This window comes from Pelodiscus sinensis, chromosome 2 (assembly GCF_052426305.1).
Source record: "Pelodiscus sinensis isolate ZL-2025 chromosome 2, ASM5242630v1, whole genome shotgun sequence".
Lineage (NCBI taxonomy): Eukaryota > Metazoa > Chordata > Testudines > Trionychidae > Pelodiscus > Pelodiscus sinensis.
In genome coordinates, this window is record NC_143053.1 from 259,800,239 (window position 1) to 259,821,694 (window position 21,456).

At 42.5% G+C, this 21,456-nt stretch overlaps 1 protein-coding gene across 12 annotated transcripts in view; it reads right to left on the reverse strand.

Annotated features, from left to right (window-relative positions):
* MAP4 (microtubule associated protein 4) overlaps positions 1-21,456 on the reverse strand; it is a 250,361-nt gene that overhangs the window by 142,117 nt on the left and 86,788 nt on the right. For all 12 annotated transcript variants that reach the window (XM_075923035.2, XM_075923033.2, XM_075923037.2 and 9 more), the window contains one exon: positions 14,010-14,075. In XM_075923035.2, the coding sequence (XP_075779150.2) occupies positions 14,010-14,075 (66 nt within the window). The remainder of the gene's footprint in view (positions 1-14,009; positions 14,076-21,456) is intronic.

Consider the following 21,456-nt stretch of genomic DNA (forward strand, 5'->3'; position numbering starts at 1 on the left):
GTTTGATCCAGGGATAGAATCATAGAGCTGGAAGACACCTCAGAGATCATCAAGTCCAGCCCCCTGCCCAAAGCAGGACCAATCCCAACTAAATCAACCCAGCCAGGGCTTTCTCAAGCTGAGACTTAAAAACCCGTAGGGATGGAGATTCCACCACCTCCCTAGATAACCCATCCCAGTGCTTCTCCACCCTCCTAGGGAAATAGTTTTTCCTAATGTCCAACCTAGACCTCCCGCACTGTAACTTGAGACCACTGCTGCTTGTTCTGCCATCCGTCACTACTGAGAAGAAGCCTTTCTCCATCGTCTTTGGAACCTCCCTTTAGGAAGCTGAAGGCTGCTATCAAAACCCCCCTTTGTTTGTTTAAATGCTTCTCACTTGCCTATGCTTTTGACTGATATTTCTGAGGGTCAATGATCCTGACCCAAAAAAGGTTCCGCACCCTGGAAATAAGCCTTTTTAAATTTTATTTGTATCAGACATTACACTAGTGTGCTAACCATGGACCATAGGCACCAGACTCAAAACTAGGAATTTGTTCAAAGAATCTTACTACCATTCCTTGTGTCAGCTGCTGGGATTGTTGTCTAACCACAGACCCAAAAGCAATGACACCAAGTCAAGAGCAGAATTTCTCAAATGGCACTACTTGGCTCCTTTGTAGCCCACCGCATTAAATAGCTCTAAGATGTAAAAGGCACGCCAAGTTTGTTCAAGTACACTACCCACTCACCTGGTGATATATTTTCAGCTAATGGGGAAAACTGCAAAGGCACTGGTCCCAACAGGAGAAGATATGTATCAAAGGTGGACATGCTATATTTTTTGTGGTATCACTGGGCATTTTGATTTTTACGGCTTTCAATCCAGCACTTTCCTAAAAATTACATTCAGACTGCATTGAAATGTAAAAATAGTAATTTATAGGAAGTTATTGCTTAGAAGCAAATTTTATTAAAATATTAACGTTCTGTGCATGTAATAGCTAAGAAAGTTGTACATTCAATAATTTCAGGAATGGTTGTTTGCTTTCAAGAGAGACTTAATTCCTATGACCAATACAAGCAGTCCCCGGGTTACATGGATCCAACTTACATCGGATCCCTACTTACAAACGGGGTGAGGCAACCCTGCACTAGCTGCTTCCCCCCAGCAGACCAGGGAGACACGAAGCAAGCGCCCTCCCCCAGCAGACCAGGGAGATGCAGAGCGGCTTTTCTCAGCAGACACCTCAACTTGAGAATAAAGGACTGAGGGAAGTGAGGTGTGGGAGAATAAAACTGAGCTCTGGAGAAATGTTTGGCTAGAGTTTCCCCTACAATATGTACCAGTTCCGACTTACATACAAATTCAACTTAAGAACAAACCTACAGTCCCTATCTTGTATGTAACCTGGGGACTGCCTGTACACACTGCATACCATGGTATTCAAAAATCACTTCTGCATATGCTAATTTTTAAAAATACAGAAGGTTTTGCAGAGGAAGGATTTTGCAAGGAAGAAATGGAAGCAGAGATTAAATGATTTGCCCACAGTCACACTCGTCAGTGGCACAGCTGTGACTAGAACCCATGTCTCCTGACTTGAACCCATTAAAATCTTTCAGAATTGAGATTTTTTCAGTCTAATTATATGCAAAACTAGATCTGTGTATAGATGCTCAGAGTAAGTAGTGGAAATGTAAAATGACAGCTTTGAAGTGCTACCTTAGTTTATCCAAAAGAAGGTTAAGAGGTGATTTGATCATGGTCTATAAGTACCCAGGTGGGGAAAAAGAATTGATAGTAGAGGACTTTTTAGTGCCGCAGGAAACGAAACCTAATGGCTAGGAAGCTGCAGCTGGACAAATTCAGATTAAATATAAGGCTCAATTTTCCAACAATGAACCATGGAATCCTAGATTAGGGTTGTAAGAGACCTCAGGGTATCACCTTGTCCAGCTCAAAGCAGGACCAACCCCTACTAAATCATCGCAGCCAGGGCTGTGTCAAGTCTGGCCTTAAAAACCTGTAAGGATAGAGATACCACCACCTCTGTAAGCAACCTATCCCAGTGCTTCACCACCCTCTAGGGAAATAGTTTTTCTAATATCAAACCTAAACCTTCCCCACAGCAACTCGAGGCCACTGCTCCTTGTTCTGCCATCACTGAGAACAGCTTAGTTCCATCCTCTTTGGAACCTCCCTTCAGGGAGTTGAAGGCTGCTCTCAAATCCCCCCTCACTCTTCTCTTCTGCAGATTAAATAAGAGCAATTCTCTCAGCCTATTCTCATAAAGCATGTGTCCAGCCCTCTCATCATTTTCGTTGCCCTCTGCTGGACTGACCCAATTTGTTCACATTTTTTCTGTAGCTGGGTTGGGGCACTCCAGATGTGGCCTGAGCAGTGCCAAAGAGAGGGGAATAATCACTTCCTTCACACTGCTGACAATGCTCCTACTAATGCAGCCCAATATGCCATTAGCCTTCTTGGCAACAAGGGCACACTGACTCATATCCAGCTTCTCACCCGCTGTCACCCCCAGGGTCTTTTCTGCAGAACTGCTACTTAGCCGGTTGGTCCCCAGCCTGTAACAATGCCTGGGATTCTTCCGTCCCAAGGGCAGGATTCTGCACTTGTCCTTGTTGACCCTCATCAGATTGCTTTTGGTCCAATTATCCTATTTGTCTCTGTCTCCTATTTGTCTAGTGTCTCTTCCCCCCCCCCCCCCCCCCAGTTTTGGGTCATCCTCACACTTGCCGAGGATGCAATCCATGGTATCATCCAGATCATTAATGAAGATGTTGGAAAAAAAGAAACAGCTCCAGGACCGACCGCTGGGACACTCCACTTGATACCAGCTGCCAAGCAGATATTGAGCCATCAAGCCCAATCATCTAGCCAGCTTCTTAACCACCTTATAGGCCATTTGCATTCAATCCATATTACTTAGACTTGCTGGGAAGAATGCTATCGGAGACTGTATCAAAAATTTTGCTAAAGACAAGGTACTTAATGAGGGTAATTAACCATTGGAACAACTTACCAAAAGACACGATGGATTTTCCCTCATTTGAGCTCTTGAAATCAAGACTGAATGTTTTTTAAAAGCTATGCTACAGTTCAAACAGACACTACAGGTTTGATGCAAACATTACTGGGTGAGATTCTCTGGTCTGTGTTACACAGGAAAACTATTTGGTCCCTTCCAGCTTTAAAAATCTGTATCTCTATGAACCCAAGTCACATGAACGTTAGCTCCCATTATGCCAGCTCCTCTGGCAATTTTCTAAATATTATCAAGTTTTGTACTTCAAACAAGCTTACTCCTCCCCTACTCAGAGTCAGCATTATGCCTTCATAGTAGCTATTTCCATTGTAACAAACCAATATCAAATGAAGGCTCCTGTGGTTACTGCAAGCAAGGATCAAGCTAAAACTGGGAATTTTAGAGAACATTTGTATTCAAAATATAAGCTTCTTAATACAAGTCAGAATTCAGAAAATCAGTGCCAAAGTCAATTGCTTTTCAATGAGTGCCTGCTTATATGGTATTTTCACTAACTGTGAGTTTGAGCAGCATTTACCCATGTACATTTTTAAGCCCACTACTAGACCACATTACCCTGAAACTTCCTTAGTTTCTAGTGGTCTTGCCTGGTATAGCTAAATTCTCTCCAGTTTTCAGCTCAAGTTATTCCATTCCTCATTTTCTTACTGTTTCTCCCTCCAACTTTCATCCCATTCTGGAAGATTCCTCGAGTCCTTCAAAACCACGGAAAGCAGTTACAAAATGGCATGACATTTCCAGAATACAACAGACTTATTTATCCAGATTCCTTCTTGCTCACTCTGACTTCACTCCATGAGAAGACTCAAATAATTGTTCTCTGGAAAATATGCTATTATATAAGACGCTTTTAAGGCCCAAAGAGCCAACTCTGAATGTCTGTCTAGAGAGACTGAAATCTGGAGAGGTCTGAAGAGTCACCTTTACTGACAACACAGAGGCCAATAAGCACCAGATGCAGAGGAAAGCAGGGAGGGGTGGTTGTTGTTAAGTAGGAAACAACGATCTTTAATTTCACATCTTTGAATTTATCAGAAAAAATCTTATGCCCTACTTTGAGCATTCTTTTATGTAAGCAAACTGGTTCATCCAATAAAAAGTTTGAGGGAGGGTAGAAAATATGAAGCCTAGATTCAATCTTGGCTATGAGGTTGCAACCATTATCCTCATCATGGTAGCTGGCAGAAATAGGGCTTGATTTATTTTCTCCACCACTGGAATGGTATGGACTATATTTTGCATAAATAATTTTGAGGGGCTCAGTACGGAAAATATATTAAGTGTTTTTCTTTCAGAACATGTACTTGAGTTGTTATATTGCCACTTTCATGCACAGCCTAATTTTCATATGCAGGTACTTAAAAGCACCACTTGGGTGTCACTAATTGGGTGTGTAATTGGGCAACCAGTGTAGCTGTCCAGATTTTGAAAGACTGATGTGTGTGTTGTGGAATACACTTGATTTTATTCTTTGGGTTAAGTTTTAAGTAGTACCTGAATCACGTAGTACATGCAAATTATCAAGGCTCCTTTTATTGAGCAAACTACACTTAAAATGGTTCTCTAACCAGGAGAGAAGAATCTTCCAATAGCTATCTAGACAGCAAGTTATCCCAACCTTCAGACCATTTTCCTCTTGCAGGAACTTGTTCTTTGTCATTTACACACACAACTAGAAAGTATTACAAACCCTAAGCAATACTTAGGCACAACAATCAGGATCAGGCTGGATGACTTTAGACGTTGACTTTAGTTTAAAGTTTGTCTCACATGAAATACCAAGAAGATTTCCACCAAGGTGCAGTTGAGCAGTTAGTGCAAAGTGTTTATTAGGGTGGTTTATACAGCAAGGTGATATACAGCATCACAATATACAAGCGATTGGAATCAAACATAAGATACAAAGGTAGAGGCATAAAATAAGTTATAAAATATTTTGAAAAAGTTGTATATTATTTCCTGCAACTGGGCAATAAAAAGTCTGGAGTGCATATGCAGCTTAAATACACACACAAACCTGTTAACCTCCTGAAAATCTTTGAAGAGCAATTTGGCACACATACTTACTGCATTAAGTCTTTGACAAGATGCAGTGTATATTCTTCTTTCTGATAACATACAAAAGGCATAACTGGAAACCACAGTGAAAAGATTCGATTTTTCCTTCCCCACCCTCTGAGAAACATGCATTTCACTCCAGAAACAGTCATAGCATCAGACATGCATGAACCTTGGTCTGTTGGATGGAAATTCACTAAAGAATATTTCAATAGTTGAAATAACTCAAAATACATATTTAACATTTCCAAAAACTTATCTCAAACAAAAACATGATCAACAAAAATATGGAAAAATATGGAAGAAAATTAATTAAGTTTTGGTTCTGTGATAAAGTGCAATTAATTATTCAAGTAGCTGTTACAGTGAGCAGGTCCCTAGAGGTGTCCCAGTTTCGTTATCAACTTTTGCTTTGTTCTCTGTGACACACGGTTATGGAAGGGTAGTGCTGAAAGATGTTACGGCTGATTTTGCTAAAAATGGAACAGCCAGTTTTCTGAAGTTCTTTGGCAGACTTTTCTGTAAGGCAACTTGACCTGACCAACTGCCATAATGCTAAATATTTCCACCCAAACAACTGATTAAAGAGCTATATATCCAGCATGATAAAACCCCTGGGGGATTCTAGTTTTCACTTGTAGATTCCTAGAGCTCAGGACACAGATAGCATTGCCCATTCCTGTGGAGAAGAATGACAACTTGTGCCACAAAGCAAAATTCTATCCAGTCTTAAGAACAGTGACAGGTTCCACTTATGTTTCCCTGGAATGCCCCCATTTTACTTAGCCACTGGTCTGTGTTTGCCCACAAGTCCCCAAATCCCTGGCCCTACTGGTGGGCACTGTAGCAACCTTTTAAGAGAATGATATATTGAAAATGGAGAAAGATTCTCAAAGCATAGTTATTGTTTCAGCCAACCTGACAAACAGTGTGGCTATTACAATAACATTTCCCAATGGCTATATGACACCATATGACAGGCCACCACTTAAGGCAGTTTGCTACATAAAAACGCATAAAGCTGACAGGAACCTTGGTACGGCCTTATTGCCAATGTACCTTGAATCCCAACTGCCACTCCCAGTCTGATACAGGGGACCAAAATATTTGTATTGATGCACTTCTGGCATGACAGGGTATTCCAGTCCTGGCCTCTAAAGAAGAGAGACCACCAGTCCCTTTGCTGAACTACTACATGACTTGCATCAGAGGGGTAGCCGTGTTAGTCTGAATCTGCAAAAGCGACGAGGAGTCCTGTGGCACCTTATAGACTAACTGAAGTGTAGGAGTGTATGCTCCTACACTTCAGTTAGTCTATAAGGTGCCACAGGACTCCTCGTCGCTTTTACATGACTTGCAATATGTCAGCTTCAAACTAATGCGGCTTTGACTAAGTAAAGGCAGTAAGTTTACATTAAATTGGAGAATGAAAAGCGTCTCAAATTCTGATGCGTGTCATTAAATGGGCAGTGACACAATCATATAAACACTGGGACAGATGAGACTGCAGAGGCCATCTGCTCTAACCCCCCGCCACAATGAAGGTACAGAGGGAAAGGATGGTATAAAGGAGATGTGTGTAATATAGTAAAAGCATTATCCAGCATATTGGAAGAATGGGGGGTTCTGGCAAGTGAAAATTACTGGTTATATAAGGGGGGAGGGACGGTCAGAGTGTGAGAAGGGGTGCCAGGCATAGGCTTTGGGAGGGAGTTTAAGTGTTGAGGGCTGGGGGTTCGAGTGCAGGAGTTTTGGGGTGCCAGATCCTAGAGCGCTCACCTCAGGCGGCTCCTTGCAAGCAGTGACCTGTCCCTGCAGCTCGTGGCTCTGAATGCTGCCCCTGCCCTGAGCACGGACTCCGCAGCTTCCATGGGCTGGAAGCCACGGCCAATGGGAGCTGTCAGATCAGCGGCTGTGGGCACAGGCAATGACCAATGCCACCTAGCCATGCCTCCACCTAGAAGCATCAAGGACAGGTTGCCACTTGTGGGGGCTGCCTGAGGTGAGGACCCTGAAACCCCTCCCATGGTCCAGCCTCCCTCCCTCAAACTGCCTCCCAGAGCCCACACCCTACACCACTTCTCACACACCAAACCCCTCGTGTCCAATCCTCCACCTAGGAGCAGCAGGGATGTGTCTCCCCGCTACCAGGGAGCCACACCAAGCCAATTAGGGAGCCTGCCAGCCCCACACCAACAGGACTATAAATGGGACTTTCTATGAAAAGTAGAAATGTCAGCTTTCCAGCTGATACAGGGCCAGATAACACAGCTTTCATTGTACACAATAACATTTCTGGACACATACTAGCTTGGATGGGGATTGAGAGAGTTGGAATATGTCCGACCAAACTGGTAACCCTTGGTAAAGCTCTTTCACTCAGCCATATTGGGGCATTGGAATATTAAGATACTACTGCAGTGTTAGTGGTACTTAAGTGCAAGCCACCTGACCACTATAGGTTCTATGATGCTATTTACCCAAGGCAGAGGATTGGTACCACGGTATTGGCATCCTGCAGCTTTGTATAATCATATTCTACCTTTAACACCTGATGCGGTTTCCAGGGCCGGCCTGAGCCCTTTTGGCACCCCAGGCCCGGGTGCAAGGCACATGCGCGGGCCCGCCCCCCAAGGGTGTGCAGGCCTGCCCCCGGGGTGCACGGCGCATGCGCGGCCTGGCTACAGCCGCTGGTGCGCAGGTCGGGGCCCATGCCCGGGGGTGCACGGCGCATGCACTGCCCAGGCCAGCCTGGCTACCACTGTTGGTGCGCGTGCCGGGCCATGCAGGGCCCAGCGGCCATGGGGTTGGCGCCGCAGGGCAGCACCGGGCGTGCAACACCTGATGGCAGCTGTAAGGGACGCCACGCGCCCCTTACAGCTGCCATCAGGTGCCCCCATCGGTTGGCGCCCCGGGCAGCTGCCCGGCTCGCCCATGCCTCAGTCCGGCCCTGGCTGTTTCACATGTCCAGAAACATTATAGTGCTTTGCTTGGCTAAAATAACTGGGTTCAACTTCAGGGCTGGCTGCATTTTGAAAGGAATTATGTTTGTACAGTTAGTGAAGTGCTAAGTGTTAGGTTATTAATTTTTCCATGAGCAATATAAGTGTGAAACTGCTTTACTGAACTTAGTGACAGACTTTCTAGTGGACTGATGCCTCAAAGTGAAAATATTAAATGTGTGAGATGTCCTCGTGAATACTGAATTAAGCTACGGCCAAGACTAAGCTCTACTTCACAACAGAGTCAATTCAAAAAACATTCCTTGTTCTAGAAAAACCTCAGTCTGAGAACTTCATCATCCACGTAGGTGTTAAAGGTGTTAATGTCCCCTAGAAGGTCTGTGCCTTTTGTACACTATTTTTATATTTTGTCTATACAGCTCTTTGTTAGCAGCACAGAAAGCACGTGAATACAAGGCCCGCACTAGAAGGTGATATATAAAATAAAGGAAAGTATACACCTGGATGCCAATTTTACTGCAGTAGCAAAACTTTTCACATGAAAAAGACTTGAATTATATCTATGCTGGATCGGCAGCAGGAATTGCAAATGACATGCTGAACAGAGACAGATGTGCGGGAGTTCAAAGAGGCACTGTTTCTTTCAGTATAGTTGGAGCCTTGTCAGATAATTATTTTATTAGAAGTTTGACAAGTTAAATGTAGTTCTTGACATCTGTTCCATTTTTATTGCTCCTTTAGTCAGCTTCATTCTTTATACTTTTAGAAGGCAGGTAAAAGTAATTTGCATACGAGTCTCAAGTCTTTCCCACAAAAGTAGTCAATGCGCATGAAAGTTGTAATTAAAAAATGGAATTCTTCTCTTGCTTCCAAGTTCAAAATAGTTAGTACAGTATGTGATTTTCTTTACTGAGACTCAGTGCAAAAAACTTTTTGGGGGGAGGGAGGTGTGTGGGGGGAAGCAATGATTAATGAATGCCAGTTTGATTGCAAAAGAGTTTTTTTTTTTTTTAAGACAGTAAAAAAATCTCCGTGGGTCTCAGAAGATGCTAATTTGGAAATAATTATATTTAAAGTCTCTATAGTAGATCCTATAAAGAGCTGTCTCTCTTTAGCAAAGAAAATGGCATGACGACACGTAAATCCTTATTCACAAAGGTTTCAAAGCAGCAAGGACAAAGGCAGGTGGAGCTCAGGATTTTGTTCAGTGGTTGTGAAAAGGGGAGGAGAACTGCAGTCATGGTGGAGCCATCTCCTATGAAAGCACAGCTTGGATTTACTCTGAACCCATTTGTTAAGAATTAAAACTCCAGTGAATTTGTTTTATGTTTTTTAAAGATGGATTAAATAAAAATGGAATTGTAAAAGTAAGATAAAAAGAAACCTTGACAAATTGCTAAAATAGTGCAGTTAAAATCTGTCATGCATGTTTGTGCTTACACAAAGAAAGGAAGGTTTCAACAAGCACTGCAGAGAGAGGGAGGAGAAGGAGGAGGAGGAGGATTGATCAGCTGACAGCAGAAGTGGGACCGTAGTGCTACACATTTCTTCTACACGTAAGTCCAGGAATGTAAAGCAAGAGCTGTGTAAAATGCTGAAGGTTTTAGAACTGTAATAGCAGGTAGAAAAGTACACTGGTCTTGTGTCAGTAGCAGCCCCAGTGTTAGGAGACAGTCTAGGCTTCTAGGAGGAGAAAATAGAAAAGGGGGGAAAGAAACAGGAGAAGGGAAAGGGAGGGGGAAGGGCAAAAAAGCGTAAATCATTAGTAAACATGAACATTAATGCAGCAAACTGCACATCAAGCAATTGTTCATTTAGTGCAGACAGCAGACCTTCCAGAGACCAAACCAGGAACAGTAAACGTCATTTTTACAAATGTCTGAAAAAGTCTCTCTTCATGCAAGAGCAGACAACTGTGTTACATGCAGAAATTAGCGATGGTCAATCTAGATTAGTGGCAAAGTGCTGTTGAGAGAATGGCAAAGTTCAGAATGTCTCTAAACGGAGGATGTGTGTTGAAATTGTAGCTAGCAAAATCTCTCTTTGGGACTTGGTTGTAAGGAGAGGAAAGGCACTAGACATGCAAGATTCAATACTGCCAGCTACTGAACATCAGTACGCAAGGTTCTGAGTGTCCGAAGTGCTCAGCACTTGTAGGACTGGGCTCTTAATTAGAAAGCAAACGTGTTAAAATTAACAGCCCAAATCTTTCCCTTGCATTCTGACACCCCACACTCAGTATTTCCTCAAGGAGTCCCTCTAGTTCTACTAGCGCCTGGTTATTCCAAACAGGGAACACAAGGGCAAAAAAACCCCAACACCGTGGAGTTTGGTGTCACACCATAATCTTGTGCAAGCAGCTCCTGGTATATCCCTTTTGTGCTGGAGTATCCAGACAGTTGGGGCTTGTCTATACAAAGGTTAAGACAATTGAATTAAAGGCATGAAGTGAATTTGCATAAATTAAAGTGTGTTAACCCCCATGTGCACACTTTCAGTCAAGAGTACACTGGTCCTAGTTCTACGGATGTGAGAGTGTATTTGTTTAAACAGTAAACCAATGAGCCTGAGCCTTCACCATTACACTGCCACTGTATCAGAGGCAGCAGTGGGAGGGAAGGGGGAAGCTGGCAGGAGCTGGTGTTTGCTCCAGAGGCAGCTCTCCCCCTCCTACCGCATGTAAACATGTAACCACTGACATTTTCAGCTGTTACATGTTTACAAAGAAATGTTTTAACATCTCTGCCTAGTTCACTGTCCTCCAAGGAGGTGTGTCTGCACTGCAATCGGAAGATGTGAATGTAGCTTATGTAAACAGTTTTGATGAAGTTAGCTCACTACAAATAGCTGAGAAGCCAAAGCCAAAACCAAGGCCGTATGAGCTAGATGCCCAAGCAAACAGCTCATGCCATAGCAGCTTCATTGCTATTTTTAAGCAAGCCAGCACAGAGATACCTACCTACGCTACAATCCACTTCCTGATTGCAGTGAAGACGTACCTTGAGGCCAAGTTACCAGAGAGCAAGAGCACCCACAGAGAGGAGTTAAGCATTCTGAGTTGTGCACATTCACTTCACAACTTTACTTGATTCACCCGATTTTTCTAGTGTCCCTCTCTGTACAGTCATGCCCTTAATATAGTACAATTAATGCCAATTTGTGAAAATGAAAAAAATGCCTCTTTCAGATCTGACTCATCCTAATCACTGCACATTACATAGAGCGTGCTCTGCTGCTATCTGGAATGAAAATGTTATCAAGTCAATGTCCCATTGAAACAGAGTGCAAATACATTCCACTGCAGAAGATTAAAAAAGCTTAACAGTCTAGACCAGGGAGAGAAAAAATGAGATGCATTTACATACCCAAGTGACTTGGAGAATGAATTAAATGACACTCTCCCCAGTCTCCAACCATCTTCTGTGATAATTTCAGGATCCAGTTAAAGTGCGGTTCTATTTTGGAAAGTTCTCCATGATCACATTCTACTTGGCCTTGCACACTGTTTTTCCACTTGTGTATCACCCGTTTGTCTCCACAATTCTGAAGCTATGGAACTTTTTTTAAAGCTCCTGCTCTCTGAAACAGTCTTTCCAGATTTTCCCAGTTCATCAATTGTTTATCTCACTTCAAATCTCAACTGAAAAATTCTCTCCCTTACCTTGTGCCTCTTAATATCATTCTCTTTCAATTATTTAACTAACTGCAGGAAATCAATGCTGAGACATTTTGAGAAGACTTCTATGTATATGACATTGGAATGTAAACTAGGCTTATTGGGTAGTTGAGTCACTACTCAACTAGCTGCTTCTCCCCCTCCTTGTTGCCTCCATCAGAGGCAGCAGGGAGGGGAGGCAGGAGCCAGTGCTGGGGAGAGCCAGCTTAAAAGCCAGTTGCCCCTAGCACTGTCTCTGCAGGGTGGGGAGGCAGAGGCGCAGCGGGGAACCAGGTGTGAATCGGGACTCAGGTGTCCCAGCTCATGTCCGGTCCCAGATGCTGCAGCTCTGCCTTTTAAATATAGTAAGAGCCGGGCAGCTCTAACTACATTTAAACGGCAGAGTCACAGTGGGGTTAGCTCCCGGGAGGCGAACCCCACAGTGGCTCTGCAGTTTCCCCCCTTATCGACTAATCAAGTAGTCGATGGAAATTCCATTGACTACTTGATTAAATACAATTTAACATCCTTAGGATCACACACATTTCCTACTAGTCTGCAAACCCTTAGCTGATAAGTGAGTACTTAAGCTTCCAAGTTGCCGTTCCTATCACTTGGATGTTGCTTTTATACAAGCAAGAAAAAAAAATCAACTCTAAACCTCACAAACATAAACCTCCAGACAGAACTTATTGATAATGAAAAGGGTTCAGCCACCTAAACATTTCTGTGCTTGTGTGGTTAGCACTTAGCATCTGAGAGGTGGAAATTAATTTGTTATGGTTTACTGGAGACTAGCCCTTAAGGAAGGCTGTTAGGGTCCAGAATAATTCTTTCCAAAGAGGACCCCACTGCACCAATGCAGTCAGCTAACTCATACTTACAATTTCATTATGGGATAAGTCTGGATTCCACCTCTTCCAGAATATATATAATACCGAAAAGAGCAACTGAAGTAGTTTGAGAGGGGCTCAGGGTTCATCTTAATTTTATATTTTCCTGTCAAAATCTACAGCTTTGTTTTGACAAGCATTTATAAAAACAGGTTAAACAGAGACATATTGTAAATCCTCATCCTCCCAATAAATGCATCCAAATCCACCACATAGGCATTAAAAATTAAGTTATTCTCTAAAAACACAGGTAGTGACCACAAGAGAGTTTTCTGCCCCTTCCTGACCTGAGGAGGCCTGTTTTGCTTGTGCCCGGTCCTGAAGAGTAATGTAAGTGCTACCACAGTAGGATCCAGCTTGGGTCTCTAGTGCAGCCTCTCCCGCCATAGGCTGAGATCACTGCTGAAATAGCACTTTTAGCCTCTATTTGGAACTAGTGACTCAGGAGACTAGCAAGTATCTCTGGTCAATGCCAAGAAAGACAACCAGCTCCAAACAATCCTATATTTGGTGGAGCAAAGATTGCTACAATGCAAGAGCTTTGGTTGAGCAACCATTTTCCCCCTTCACTACAAAGAAGAAGTTACCTATTGCCAGAATTCTTGTTACAGCAAGATATTTTCCCCAAATGGACTCTCTTAATAATTGTGGCCAGAGTGAAACCCCAGCTACATCAACAAGCTAAATCCAATAATTAAAAATAGAACAAAAATGTGTGTCCCAGGCAAACAAAGTGTAATCAGATTCCACAATATTTGTGTAGAGATTTGCTCATTTAATAATATGTTTCTTGAAATACAAAGCTATTATATAATGTTGTTAGAAGGAGATGGATTCTGGAGGATCTCAAAACTTCAGCTTTGATGCTGCCAAAGTAAGAGTCCAAGTGAGTTTGGGGTGGGACGGGGAGAAGGAAATCTTACAAGAAAAGATGAACAACCAGATCATATTGAACACTTCCTGGCAGTGGGTGATCACAGTGCACTTCGAAACTGGGGAGAACATGGGAAGTTCACACTCACAATAGGGTAGGCTTAGTCCAGGAAATAGTAGGACTTCATTGGAAAATCATTTTAATATATCAATATCTCAAATGCATCTTCCTTTGGTTAACTATGGCTAAAGTATGTGAAGTCTTCCAAAAGGGGGCATTCCTACATATGAATAATTCTGGTATTGAAGATTGTTTTAGTTTAGCTTAAATGTTTAAACAAAAACAAGGTTCACTGGGAAGTAACCAGCTCTTTAGAAAGGACCAAATAAAAACTGAAAATCTAATAGAAAAGAGCACTTTGCCAGAACAATGTTCATCTAGTAGGTACTGACTGCACCAGAGAAAATAGTTAAGACTTCTAAAGCTTTGTATTTAACTCAAATATTACTCACTTACCTGTACTGTCATCTTCTATTCCATGGTCACCATTCTCCACCACTGCTGGTCCAACAGCCGAAGAACCTGCAATAACCACAGAGGTGTCACTCCTGATCTATGAAAAGTTTCTCTCAAAACTTCTCTCCAAGTGTTTTTTTCTTGTTACTGCTCAATCCATCTCCTAGATTGTGTCTCTGAGTGTTACTCCTACCTCCCTTGCATCAGGATAGGGCAACAAGGCACACACCTCACTGAGGCCAGGTCTACGTTACGGGCGGAAGGCTAGCTTAAGGGATGCAATTCCTGTCATGTAAATAACATAGCTGGAGTCAACATACTTAAGCCGAACTTTGGCGCCATTCCCACAGTGGGAATGTCGATGGGAGAAATGATTCCATCTACTTCCCTTACTCCTTGCAAGAGTGAGGAGTACTGTAGGTGACGGGGCGCCCTCCATGTTCAATTTAGCAGGTCTTTAATAGGCCCAACTAAATCAAATGCAGGAAGATCAATCTTCCCATAGGTATAGACGTGACTTGAGTCAGAAGAGCCAATTAACCAATCACCAGTAGCATCAATACTTCTTGAGAGTGGAGCATTCCAGGCACACAATCTGTTTCATAGCCCCATGAAAGTGACCCATGGAATTATAAGTAGGGTCTTCTGCAACAACTCACACCACAACTGCAGTGATCCAATCATCTTGGGGATGAATCTTTGACTAAACTGGCTTCCGAAAGGCAAATCTACAGTGGATTTCCCTTAAATGATATTCCAATAAATTGTGCCTTTGAAATTGTATCCATCTAACAAAGACAAGCCGGCCTTGCTGTACTGCTCATTGCTATGTGGCATATGGATACTCTCATTACATCAAAGGGTACAGTGTATAAATCAGCCAAAAACTCTGAGCCTAATCTGTTCCAGAAAGAGAAGCTTGCATCTGAATTTCTGAAGTAAGTTCAGGAGTGACAGACCATTATACAAGAGATCTAGATATAAATTTAACATATAGCCAAGATGAGTGCTCTTTGAAGGGCTACACTGATTTTTCTTTCTGGGAATACTTGAACCCTGAGGAGACTGACATAAGAGTCCCAGCACTTGAAACTGCTGACCTAACCCTTTTGGATAAACCCCCATTATCTTGGCATTATAATCTGCGGTGCTTCCAAAATGATTTTGGGACAGAATCTAACTGGTTCCATTCCTTAACTGTGCCCAACTTTGCTTCTCTAAAAGAAAGTTTAGGTTGGGTCCAGAATTGTTACCTTGCATGAGAAAGACAAGACTAGGGAGAAACTCTCTTGTCTCCCCTGCTGACAGGAAACTAACATCTTACAGTTATGAACCAAATCCTAGAAGAATGATTGAAACTGATGTTCTTGTTTTAGTCATAGCTGAAATCAGTAAGTAAGTATGGGTCAGAATATTTACTCAAGAAAATGTCAATTGAGACACATTACAGAGCATATGCAAGTTTACTAATGTTTGTCTTCTATACAAGCACCTAGCTGGCTCTTAGCTGGACAACTCCAACAGCTGCACCAGGAAGAGAGTGGCCAGCTGGAGACAGGGCTTGCCATTTTGCTGGCCACCTGCCCAGGTAAGTGCCCCCCCCCCCCGCCCCAAACCCTTTCCCTACCTTCCTCCTCCCAGGCCGTGGCACTGGACCAGGGTGGGGGGAGGGTTATCCCTTCTGGCTTCACTGCCATACTCCCCTCCCCAGAGCACCACCGGGCTGAGCAGCGTAACCCCTCCCCTCCCCCCCGGAGTCACAGGCACCTTCCCCAGTACCCCTGGGCCATTCAGCGTGGGTACACCGTCAGGCCTGCACGCTCTCCTCCCTGGTCCAGCCCAAGAAGTGCTGCAGGGGCTAGGCTACACAGAAACCTCTCCCCCTTCCCTGAGGCCCAGAGAGCACTGGTGGGGCTGAGGCTGGTCTACACATTGCCCCACCCATCCCCCAGCCTGGGGAGAGTTGGCAGTAGGCCTCCACAGCCCAGCCTGGTCCCCGCCTCCCCTTCTCCACCCCTGAGGGGTAACCCAGGCAATGCCAAGTCAGTCTTCTCATTTAATATAAAACCCTGTCGTTCTCCAAAATACAGTGATCTTTAACAGCTGGACTCTATTGGAATCAATGTTCTGAGCCAGGCCGCCAGCATTATTGGACATCTTCAGACCACTACATCAAGCAGACATTATAAGGACATTTAGTAAAATGACGATATCCTTCTGGCAAGAAGCCCTGTGCACTAAAGGAAATATTGAAATACCTTATCTTTTAGTCCAAAAGCTGCTGCTTAAACTTCTAGGAACTGATCCCAGTTTTCAGTTGTGAAAATCATAGTAAAAACAATTAACTGCAGGAATCATACAGAGCAGCAAGAATTGTTTTTTTCTAGTTAATGGTAAAGAACATGCCACTTGTTAACACAGATCCTCAGCCCCTGTGTTTTTTAATGTGTGATATGTACCAGAGCACCAATTATTATTTGCAACCAGGAGGACTAAGATTTTTATTTTAAATAAAAACCAGGACTTCCCAGGGAGGAAAAGGTTAAAAGCTGACCCCATTCGTTAATGAATGCTTTGTAAATTAAGGGTTAAAAAAGAGTCAGTCTATAATCCTGCAAAGAGTAAGGACTAGAACAGCTGCATTGTATCTCAATGTGAATCAGCTGTGCTTGCTGAATTAGTGCAGCTAACGGAGCTATTTTTGAAGTGATGTCCATATTAAATGGCAATCGGCTGCCTAGCATGCAGCACTCAGCAGGATCAATACAGGGCATATTTCTACATTCCTTCATAACAGGCGGGGCCTCTCCTTTCACCCATTCCAACTCTAAGCAAAATCTTCCTCTTCAATTCTTCTTCTTGTGTCAGCAACTCAGAAAATAGTCAGCCAGTTCAGCGAGTGGGACTAGAAAGCTATGGTCATTTCACTCCTCTACTGTTCTAACATCAATGACCCTCCCTCAGATTACCTGCTGAAGCTGCGTCAGATATTTCTACACTGCAAGTGCTCTAAAAATAGAAAAATGACATTGTAAAACCACAAATGTCAGCAGAGAGACTCGGGAGCTGCAGTACTACAGGGAAAAGCTTTTAACTAACATTTTAAGTGACTAGATTTCATGTTAGTCATATCCTTTTAAAAAACAGCTTTATACAAGGATTTGGTATCTGGGTTCTTAAGATTGGGAAGAAACCTCTGTACATGTGGAGCCCAGATGCAAGTGCAGAGATGCAACTATGAATCAAACAGCTATTGCTGGCCAGAGCTGGGAGTGTATCATCAAAACATTACTACATAAAAGCTTTTATAGTGTAGGAAAGCACTATTTGCTGTGCAGATAGTCTCTAAATATGAACAGATTCATTGAGCATCTCAAAAATCAGGCATATCCTTGCTTTGCTGCACCCTATTGAAAATTAAAAGTAGCAAAACTGACTTTTACAGGATTTTCTAGGTGAGTTATATGAAATACAAAGCCTCAGAGGTGTAGCCATATCAGTCTAACTGAAAAAAAAAACCAATAAATGGTCCTGCAGCACCTTAGAGATGAACAAAACAGGCAGAGAGTACCATGAGCTTTCGCAGGTACAACCTACTTCTTCAAATGAATGGAGCAAGGGGTCCAGAGGTTCATTACATTGGTTTAAAAGGTCATGAGATTTAAGAAAATTATAAATTTGAAGTTTTGTATTTGCCTTTTGGTGTCAGGATACATTTTAGTTGTGTTTTCGAGTTCTCATTAGGTGCAGCATGCTAGAATCAGTACATGCAAATATGCATGTGAATTTTTGCCCTTGGTAATGACAATAAAAGTGTCAAACATTTAGATTATACATGATAATATACTTTGTACCTATGAATTGTCCCTGCAAAATGGGTGGAGTCAAGTTTTAGAATACTCCCATGTAGACACCATTGAATTGGTATAATTTATCAAAAACTAAACCAGAAAGAAGTGTGTTTTTCTAAATGCATTTTCTGCAATGTTTAAAAGGGTCCTAAAATCTCAAAAGATTAGTGTCCCCTAGAATTGGCTTTAAGCCTACACTGTCAACACCATGAAGACTCTTCAGATATTTACTGCTACTACCTTGCCTCCTCAAGTTCATTCACAATGTTGCTGCTAGAGGCAGTCTCTGTCTCTATACAATATTTAGTTGTGCCTTGAATGCAGGGATTGAACTCGACGACTTCACAAGGGTCCCTTCCAGTCCTGATTCTTGCATAGCTACTCTGACCACATCAATCCCTTGAGTCTCTACTAGCTCTCCCTTCTGTTTCACAAAACACAAGCTTCCGTTCACTTTTGCTGACCTTTGCAATCTAGCTCCAACTTACCTTGCTGTTCGAGACCATGTGCAAACAAATCACCTCTTGTAAAACCAAAAATTACCTCTAATTCTAAATCCAGGAGAAACTAGAGCAACTAAAAGTTATTCCTATTTCCCACCTAAAACTTATTGCACGTGATCATCAATAGTTATCACAGACCATCTAAAAACTAACCGTACGGAAAGGAAGAACAGGAGATGGGGGAAAGCGGCACCAGGCTTCTATCAAAATAATTTGTTTGAAGCCGCACATTGATGCATTCCATTCAGATATAATGAGCTTTACATCAGTTTCCTACAGTTAATTACCAGGCCTAAACACTGGCAACTATTAAAAAAACGTTGTCAGTCCCATGATATTAGAGACACAAGGTGGGTAATATCAGAAGTTGGTCTAGTAAAAGATTACTTCCTCCACCTTGTTTTTCTGAGGAAATAGTCACAAGATTAAATACAAAAGACTATTTTTGGTTTCTCACATTATGCTCTACAGTGATGTTTAAAACAGCTGTGTGATGCTAGCCAACACAACGATTGTGCTATACTTCCTCATTTTGCTTTGTGCGCTGTAGCAACATTTAGATTAACTTCTCCGAGTTGGAAAGAAGCCCTCCACCGCCCTCATTTTCCAACATGCTAGATAAACTGGAGTATCGTGGCTAGATTCCTAAAACAATATGTAAGGCACTTTTTCTTCTCTCCCCTAAGAATAGACACATTTATTAATTATGGATCTTACATAGGTCTTGTGGAATTCTACACCATAGTCTGCAACAATCTCCACCTTCAATATGCAGGATGGAGACAACCAGCACCAAGATATATGCCTGGATCAAAAAGGAGCATTCTCTACTTGAGGTTTCCGCAGCTGTGCTTACTTAAATGGGCAGAGGAAATCAACTATCCTTCATGCAAATTGAGTGCTGTCCTCAACCTCCTGTCAAGCTGCCAACGAAGTCCTTCCACCAAAATTTGGATGCTTCTTTGTTAACCAAAATATATACCATGAAAAGTACAAAGCAAAAGGTAAGATAGGAATATTTAAAGAATCAAGGTATCACCTACAGGACCTCAACTGTATTTAATTTGATTGCCAAGTTCCTGATGACAGCAATGTAAGAATTGCTGCCACCAATACTGAAACAGATAAAGACCTTTTCATTTTAATCCCGTGGGATACATTTCATTATTGCAGACAATGGAGTAACTATTCTTAATCATGCTAGAGGTTTTACCAGCCCTCTAGAAAAAAAATTGGAGAATATTAACAGTAAAGATCACTCCAGATTGCTACAACCATTAGATTTTTTTTTCTGATTCTCATTTTGAGACTCAGGGAATTCCCAGTTCAATTAAATATGCAGCTTCTAGAATGCACTTATGGAATATTTGCTGTCCTTAAACTCAGAGATATGGAATATTTGCTGTCCTTAAACTCAGAGATGTCAGGGTTTATTTTTCTTTGCAAAGCCATAGTAAAAACTTATAGGAAGTCTGCAGCCTTCTGCACAGAAAGCACCTATTGCTACTATGGAGAAAGAGATAACGAAAGGAAAGGGAAATGTTATGGTTTAATCTCAGTCTTGATGGCCCTGGAGATGTGCTTTGTTTTCTTATGGGGGAGGAGACTCTGCTCTGATACTTAGCAATTTGTGTCTACTATCCCATAAGCAAGTACTATCATTGCCCTCTGGTGGCCACTTGAGGACCTGAATAGAGTGTCCAGGATGAAACACACAAGTTTGTGAGTGGGATGGAGGAAGAGATGTTATTTTGCATTGTATACACACTGGAAAGAATGAAACAAAGCAGAGCTGAGCCAACAGAGAACATACATTTCTTTCCTCACTCCTGAAAGTAGCAACAGTATCATGTTTTGAAGCAGCATCCTGTGCTTGGAAACTGTAGCTGACAGAATACCTGTCTGCAGCAGGACATTAAATCTTGACACTTACTTCTCAGCTGACACCCACTCCTACTCAAAGTCAAAAGAGAGAGGATTTAAATTCTTTTCCAAATAGGATAATACAGCCCTCACTTAAAGTGAATCTGAACAGTGCAGGGCTCAAAGCCGGTGAAGAATGTGTTATCTAAACTTCAATTAAAGGTAATTTTCATTGCAATAGCCTCCTGGCGATATCACCACTTGAAGCCCTGACTGTTTGAGAATTCCTCCAAAAGCCTGAATTTTGGGCCAAAAGATTGAGATTAAACAAGTACACACTGCAAAACATACAAACAGCTGTATTGCTTTGAGTGTGTATCGTCCAGCATTATGTAAAGACCACAACATGGTAAGAGGATTACCTGGAATTTGCTGAGTTGTACCCAGCCACTTGCTACTTACAGTCTAAAACTTCCTAGGAATGGCTATCCCAGTGTGAGAAGCACCACTCCAGGACTTTAAAAAAAAAATTAAAGTCTCACTTTGAGACCCTCGTTGTTCTCTTACCCACCCATCAATATTGCTGTGGTTCACACAAGTCCACCCAGGCCCATCTGACTGTTAAGCTCATCTAATCTGGCTCATGGATTTAAAAAAAAAAAAAGACTTCAGCAGAGATGAAATACAGGCAGTCCCCGGGTTACGTACAAGATAGGGACTGTAGGTTTGTTCTTCAGTTGAATTTGTATGTAAGTCGGAACTGGTACATATTGTAGGGGAAACTCTAGCCAAACATTTCTCCAGATCTCAGTTTTATTCACCCACACCTCACTTCCCTCAGTCCTTTATTCTCAAGCTGAGGTGTCTGCTGAAAAAAGCCGCTATGTGTCTCCCTGGTCTGCTGCGGGGGCGGGGGGGGGGGCGCTAGCTTCGCGTCTCCCTGGTCTGCTGGGGGGGAAGCAGTTAGTGCGGGGTTGCCTCACTCCGTTTGTAAGTAGGGATCCGATGTAAGTCAGATCCATGTAACCCGGGGACTGCCTGTAGCTGAATCCTGATTGGACATCTGACTAAACCCGTTTCTGAATGAAGAAAGTCATGTCAGCAGCAAAGATACTGCTGTTGAAACACATCCCAGCATTTTAACATGAATAAATTAACAAGTAAGGGCTGAAAAGACCTGATACATGAAAGTTAGTTTCCTCCCTCATGAAAGAATAAAGCTGCTTGGAA